Source organism: Cystoisospora suis (genome assembly GCF_002600585.1).
Source record: "Cystoisospora suis strain Wien I chromosome Unknown contig_5010, whole genome shotgun sequence".
Classification (NCBI taxonomy): domain Eukaryota; phylum Apicomplexa; class Conoidasida; order Eucoccidiorida; family Sarcocystidae; genus Cystoisospora; species Cystoisospora suis.
The window spans coordinates 1-7,703 of record NW_027157802.1 but is presented as its reverse complement, the minus strand read 5'-3'; the positions used below and the strand labels follow the sequence as shown (position 1 = coordinate 7,703).

General features: G+C 52.1%; 1 protein-coding gene across 1 annotated transcript; it reads right to left on the bottom strand.

The window, feature by feature from the left end:
- Positions 1–325: 325 nt before the first annotated feature.
- CSUI_008768 (uncharacterized protein) lies at positions 326–7,618 on the bottom strand. Its single transcript, XM_068068893.1, has 2 exons — positions 7,314–7,618; positions 326–6,975 (listed from the first exon to the last, which is right to left on the bottom strand). The coding sequence occupies exon 2, from the start codon at positions 4,398–4,400 to the stop codon at positions 3,246–3,248; it is 1,155 nt and encodes a 384-aa protein (XP_067919131.1). The 5' UTR covers positions 4,401–6,975; positions 7,314–7,618; the 3' UTR covers positions 326–3,245.
- Positions 7,619–7,703: the final 85 nt, after the last annotated feature.

Genomic DNA, 7,703 nt, shown 5'->3' with positions numbered 1-7,703 from the left:
GCTTCGTGGACCTCGCACTTTAGATTTCCTTGCGACTTTGTATCTACTTTCTTCAAAAACCGTTCGACTCGTTTCACTTTTTGAAGTGGGAACGTTTTGGGTCTATCCAAGAAACGATGAGGGTGTCAATGGTGAAAATGCCAGCCTTCGCCGGCCCAGCGTGCTTGTTACTCCTAGTCGCTTCAGTGTTAGTCGTCCAGTAAACACAAAAGTGCGTCGCAGGAGGGGGTCGGTCAAACAAGTACGTGTTACTCCCCTTCTGAAACTCACTGTTATCGTTTCGGCGTGGTCCGGGAGGGGCAGGGAAAGCGTTTTGAACGAGCACGGGGAGAATCCCGCACAGCCTCCTGTCAGGCAGTGCACACAAGGACTTGCTGGACGAGTGGGCGGCTGAGCGGTTCGCTCCACTCGACATAAGCTAGAGCCGGGGAGTCAAGACAAAGAGTGGGCGAACAAACGTGGGCATGCCGTCCAGGGAAAGGGCTTGCTTGGTATCAGGATCGCTGGCAACGAGTATCACGTGTACGTGCCGAAGTCCCTGGGAAACGCTCTCAGAGAACAGCTGGAAGAAGTGTCGAACCTGCTTTGCTCCGAGTTGCATGGGGAAAAGCAAGATCAACAGGTCGGACTGCGATTACACTCGGAGCCGAAAAGACACAGCTGCTAAGAAACAAAATCAATCCTTCGAGCGAGGGTGGTCCAGGTGTGATTCTGCGTCCACGTTTGTTGACCTGCGTTCGATTTGAAGAGCCTCTTGTGAAGCTTCTAGAGGATCTGCGTAAGCAAAGGCTTTCACTGTCGAGCCTCCCCGATGTGTACGACGAGGAGTACAGCACCCTGGTGTTTCTTGTGGGTCACCAATCAGCTAAGGCCGCTGCGCATTCCATGAATAGCAAGGCAAGCGCGGAGAGCCTTAATAGCAGTATCTGGACGCCAAGGCTCTCAACGGTCACCCCACAAATACATCGTGTACCGCCGACTACGTATGAGCCATTGCTGCACACCCATTTTCTCCATGAATGTCTATGTGTACGCAACGCTTATCTGATGCGGAAAGACCATCTCGGGGTGGTGTTTCAGGTAGATTCAACAATACGCATGGATACAGATGCAAATGTATGAGCTGTACTCACTCCAAACCGCGCGGGGAGACAGATCTCCCTTGCGGCGCGGTGCGCATGCACAGTAGCCTATGTACAGTAGTTTCGGAGGACATGATGCTGGTTTTTCTAGATACATTGCGGCCGAGGCAAAAATCCAGCACATATCTTCATTGGATTGCGCTGGGCTTACGTCCTTTTGGTACACTGCTCGAAACCTACGTAGTTCCTTATGCAAGGATCCCGTCTCCTTTCGAACCAAATTGCGTAGCCGCCGAGACAAGTTACAACACACGGGGTAACTAGAAAATGTCCAAAGGAAAGACACCGTAGGCACAAAAAGGCCATTCTACCCATACAGCGGTCACATACCTCAAAGTCACAACTCGTTTGAAACCGGGCTGTGCGGACACACTGATCAAAACCCAAGGCTTTGTCACCTCGCTCAGTTTCTTAGTGGTGGAATACCCTGAGGTGTGCAACTGTATTCGGGCGGTGCCACTCCCCCGTCGTAAGCACATATGCAACCGCTTTCAGCCCAAGCCAGAGATCGGCAGATCCCTGTGCTTCACTCCCGCTGTTGCCTGACCTGAGTTATCCCACCTCAGAAGAGAAGAAACAGAAGAGAGTGTTACAGAACAAACGCAGAAGATACCTGGGACTGAAGAGAACAAAGAAGGCCGAAAAAAAAGTTGCGGGAATCTGTAGATATGTATAGAGAAAGAAAGGCAAACGTCGTGGACCAGGAGCCCTCAACCAGAGTGAGCGAAGGGTGTGGCACCGCTACCGGCTTCTTGTTGAGGAAAATATTGCTGAGTATGGCTACACCCGGGGAGACGGAACGGCGTGTGAGCACACAGAACTACGGCGGACATCAGGTAGGAAAGAAATGAATTTCCAGTAAACGTTTGTGAACACGTTTGAACTGCCTCACGTACTGACGTTTTGAGTTTGAAGAGTTCGTTTCAGGTTTGCACCATCATTGAAGGCGGTTGCTATGAAGGCTCCCCCGAGGTGAATACTATAGAAAGCTATGGTTCTGCGAGTGCGTGTCTTTCATCAACCATCATGATGCGCCTATGCGACACAAAGGTCAGTGCGTACGTACGCTCCTCAAAATCGAATTGCGAATACCGTTGATAACTGAAACGTTCAAGCGTTCACTGTGGAGGAATAAGCAGAACATGCTTGGCAGTTTAAGGAGAGCTGAAAGAACTCTGGTCCGTCACGCAGAGTCCAGGAGGCACAAGCTCGCAGGATTCCTTGAACTGCCCAGGAGGGCACGGAAATTTTGTTAACCCTCTAGGTCACTATCTGGTCAGGACTCCCAAATATACGTCAACGTGTACAACCAATTTCACAGTGAAAATGCACTTCTGCTGCTCCGGACTTCGTTGGTTCATAAACGCTGTCGGTACACGTTTATCCCCTGGGTAGAGGTCATCTCAGTGTCGTGTTGTACATTCAGGCCCGTATATCCACGCATGGAAGGTCCGTTGTACTGTAACAACACCGTAGAGCCCGGCAGTGTCTCCCGCACATACCTCTTTGGTCGCTACCTGGTATCGACGTACACTAGTCGAGCTTCAGCTTTCGACGAAACGCCGAGGTGCACGGGAAATTTCTGATGGAAGCGCTTCAAAGCACAAAGCGAGCACCCAATAACTGGGTGTGTTCAAATCGCACTGGACTTGCCCCACCAAGTGAGTCGAATCAAACTCCTTTCGAAAATCGCAATTCTCCCCTTCGATAGCATTGCTAATACGGATTGCTAATATGTCGCCAAGCAACAAAAGCGCTAAATCTGTCCTCATCTTGGTGGAAGTCTCTTACATTGCGTCGTACTGTTGACAGGTACCCCCTCAGGTTACGTTGGCAAACTGTTCAGGCCGCCGCGAAAGCTCCCGTCACCAGCTGCCGCATTACACACCCTGTAGGTTTAACAGGCCACTGAGCTCTTGCAGTGTCCCTTGGGAAAAAAACCTGGCCATCGGCACAACTGACAAGTTGGTTCACACTCATTGAAAAACAGGATTGCGCGGATACATATGTACTCTGTCCGGTCTTCAAGCTCTCACGAGCAGGTCACATCTTTCAGCACAATTTACATAGGCGGACGCCTCCTGTCGTGAAAACCCCCGGATCCTATTGGGCGGACGGCTTTCCCGTTTTCATGATATGGACAGCTTCCGCCAGCGCGGCCCCGAAATCGAAGTACTTCTGCGCTTCCTCGCTCCCAACCTCATTACTACCTCTTTTAATCCCGAAGGCGCCGTCGGGTAAGAACGCTTCCCACGTAGCTTCAACGGTTTCATCGTCGTCCGCGTACACCTCCCCACTGAAAACTCTCACTGTATTTTCCTCTTCCTTCCCCCATGAAAATGATTTCTTGTCGGCCGTTGTCTTGGGAGCACTCGATAAAATTTTGCGCACTTGATCAAAAACCCCTTCTCGCTCAAGAAGATTTTTGGTGTCTGCAGTGGGGAAAATTCTATACTCCTTGCCTTCGAAAAAGAATTTAATGGCTGGCTTGACTCCCTGCTTCTTTGTGCCGTCTGTTGTCCAGGTCTTACCTATCACCACTGCGTTCTCACGGAATCGAACAGAGGGCGTAACGTCATCTATTTCACCATCATCGGATGCATCGGCTACTGCAGTGTCATCGCCTGCCTCGGCGCCCACAACTGATTCGCTCGGTCCGTGCGAGACTGGAGCTGCGAGGCCGATTGCCATAACAGCGAGCAGCATCGCGACGGCAAGCATCTCGCGTGATACACGTGGCACACGCAGTGATGACACACTGCGTGCCAGTGAAATCGCAGGTGTTCGATCGCCCCTCTCGGACACGTCTTCGATGAGTTCCTTGCACATGCTCTTCGGTGAGTCGAAGACCGAGCTATCGCGAGATTTCAGAACGCCTATCTCTGCCAGACAGCCCGACAGAACGCCTCCAAGTCGTGAAAGCATGAATACCGCTGCAGCAATTGCAGACACTGTTAAAAACTTGGACACCGTACCAGAACGTTTCAACAAACCCGAAGACGATGATCTCCAAAGAGCCGCGGACCTCCGTCCCCTGCCGTGTCCGTCATCTGTCACTCCGTCCTCTCTCATCGAAGCACCAGCCTGTTGCTCAGCAGCAGCAGGAACCCCTCTCGTCTCCGGACCCTGATTAGCCGTCCCGGCCTCAGTCTTCATCCAGACGCTGTTTTGTCCCATTTCCGCTGCTGCCAGGAAAACGGAGCTAAGCGGCAGCAGCAAGCACAAGGCTGCTGCCCTATTCGCTAAACGGCCCTTCATCTTAGGAGCACTGCGACACCACACCACGCCCAGCCTGGTTCGCTGGTGAAAGACGTCTGTTTATACAATGAACGGACTTTACTGAGATATTCCGCTGTCGTTTTGCTTTGCCAAAACCCAGAAATGCTATTTTGGCAATCTACTCACTCCTAGAGGAAGCGCGGTTTACAAAATGCAGCTTGATTTAATGTATTAGAGGCAATTCTACCTGTCCCTGAAGATCTCTTAATGGTGCTGTAGGCCTACTCTGACCGTCGTGAGCAGGAGGAAAACTCATTGTGTCTGACCGCAGACACGCGCACCACCACGAAGACCGGTTCCGTGCAGCACCACCCCACCATTGCTATCCTCCTGTCGCAGGATGCGACAGGAACCCCCTTCAATCTTGCTCCCGCCTTCGTCCATTTCCCCACTGACTCCTTGGGCCAACCACCTGCCCAGATCTGCCTAGTCGAGTTGCTGTCTGAGGGAACCCTTCGGCAAGGTAGCGTCTGGGTGCATCCGCCGACCGAGTTCGAGTGTAAAGCAAAAAGAAGACGCTGACAGAAGTCACAGTAGGGTGCAGTTAGTAACACGTAAACGATGAGATGCCCACCTTAAACGGAGAAAACCTCTGCGTGAAAGATAGTATAGTACTCAGTCCACGTATTCCTAGCAAACTGTTTCCCCGTTTCTGCGAAACTATCTATCCACAACTGTGAGACGGTACCCCTCTATGTCAAACTACATTCTGTCCCTATCAAGCGATCTATCCGGTCCCACAAAACTACACAGCTACTTCTGGCGGGTTACCTAGCTGACTGTTTCGCAGTGTGTATCCGCATCAATCGAACTGACAATGTCTTCTCTCAAGTCATCTACTATCAAACTATATATCCAACTCTACCAAATGGGTTCTCTGTCTCTACCTGGCTGTCTGCGCCAAGCTACTTAACTGCTCTTTGCTGGTAGAGTGTGTCAACCCTTGTCAGTTGCCTTTCGCACAAAATCTAGGCAGACGGAATACGAGCACCCAGTGCCAGCTCGACTTATAGAAGAGCATGCACGGCCTCTTCGATGATTCACATCGGCGCAGACGCCTGATACTGTAGCAGACGATACACATGGGTACTGATACTTGTGGCTTTGGGAATCGATGGACAGACATGGTATCAATATAAACAAGTACGTAGTATTCAGCAGACTAAAAAAGTCCTTACACCGAACGAACAGCAGCTGATTTAGTTACCCGTTGAGATCGACACGGCACACGCACGTGTACAGCGAAGCCTAAGTCCAACACAGTCTGTGTGGTCAGAACGTAGTCGGGTCTCTATTACAACCCATGATGACACACGAACTCGAACGAAAATCCTGCTTGCCACCAGCTGTGGAATGACGGACAACCGCTGGGGTTCAGCGGGAGCGCGCCGTGAGTTTTGGAATGGCCTGGACGTATTCACAAGCAACTCGAACGAGGCACCGACAGGAGACTGTACAGCGTGCGTACACAAAGACACAGCTCGACGATCTGACACAATCCTAGTACACCTGGACACAGCTGGCGTAGGTGATCCCTGCGCTTGCGGCAAGAAAGTCTTGAATGACTCTTGGGCGCCGACGGTGTGAAAAAGCACCCGCGTTGTTTTCAGCTCCCTAGACCCCTGAGGTGTTTCTGTCCGGGTGGACGTGTGCAACTCTTCTGTTCTGCTGCTGGTTACCCCGGTAAAAGGAATGAGGCTCAGGGCTACCAGCAATACTGACGGTTTGTGAAGGCCCAGCAAATCAGTGGTGTCTGTGTGCCGGTAGCTGCCAATCCGGTGTGCTAGAAGTAAGAGCGGCCTTTCGTAGGGTCTAGGGTTAAGCACTGTCACCCCTTCATTTTTCACTTAGGAGCTGCTTACCCCCAGCAGGCAGAGGTCTGCTCTGAGTACAGGGGAGTAAGTTCTAGGGATGTGCGCCGCACATGCATTCATGAGAATGTCCATATGTGTACGTGGATAAGAACCCACAGCCACGGATGTTGCGAAGCACCGTGAATATAGGCGGGATGATCTGTTTTCCAAAACACAAGAATACTTGTGTGCGTGTACAGTTGTGTGCTGCATAGTGGGGCCGTATTCCACTTCATTTTGTTTCGCGTAGAGCATGTAAACGTTAAGTCGGAAAGGGAGACTATTACGTACGAGGCGACACCCGTACAGTCGGAGTAACTTGGACAAAAACCTAGGTCCGAAGCTGGGAGCGGGACCACCGGTGCACAGGGATACTTAGCTAACTCCCTTAACAGTACTTCTTACTGTGCACAACAACACCCGCAACTTACGACGTTCTTGACATCTGTCCTTTACCTTCTTTGCCGATCTACTAACGCTTCCCGATTCTTCCGCCGAACTAAAGCCATGGCCTGCCGTGGTTATCAAAACAGTCTTGGTGAGGAGAAAACATTCTCCAAAAACGCTGCCGATCCGAAATGCGAATGCAGGCTAACTTTCTTCAGGCTGAAAGGAAGGTACGGGGGAAGCCTCGGCAGTAGTCGGAAATACCTGCTCTGGCCGGCTCTCCAGAACTCGCCTGCGCACGTCTGCCTCGACCACTGAGAGAAAGCACGAAACCGACAAGCGTCTATCTCAATCAAAGGCGACTGGAGCAGCTTCTGCTGCGGGGCCAGACCTGCTGATGTTGGTATCAGCGTGCCACCCTTCTAAAGAAAAATAAAACTGTACACAGGGAGAGAGTTTATAGCAAGTCCTGCCCGCTGCACCACCATGGCCTATGCGCAGAGTGGCAGGCACGGTTCCTCAGAAAAACGAAAACAGACTGTCGGTACTGTCAGAGCTAGACACACAAAAACCGTCCGCTCTCCCTCCGTCAGACGAAGGAGGGTCTCCTCGACTGCTGGAGGAAAAGAAAAGACACAAGAAAGTGGCTTACCTGCAACATGCGGAGCTATGTCGACGAGCGAGAAGCTGGTGGGGCGTTGGTCCACGCGGTTCGCTCAGGGAGCCCTGGGACGCGAAGGCCGGTTGTTAGCTGTCCGGGCCCGTAGAGCCCAATAGGCACAGGAGGTTCCTTTTGCCTAACAGAAGTCCCAGATTGCGCCTATCTTGTCGTTCCGTGCGTCTTTCAGCCCCCCTGTGTGCGGGGGCGTTCTGTCGGCGTGTATGCGGGGCTGGGCCAGCCGCGCGGGGGTCCCCTCCGGTCGTGCTGCAGCCCCCTGATTCGGCCTGGCGGCCTTTTCACCCTCTGTCACAAGGCACGCTTCAGCACAAGAAGCAAGTAGCAGCAGGAGGCTGGGATACGCGACGGGCGACGTAGGCAGCG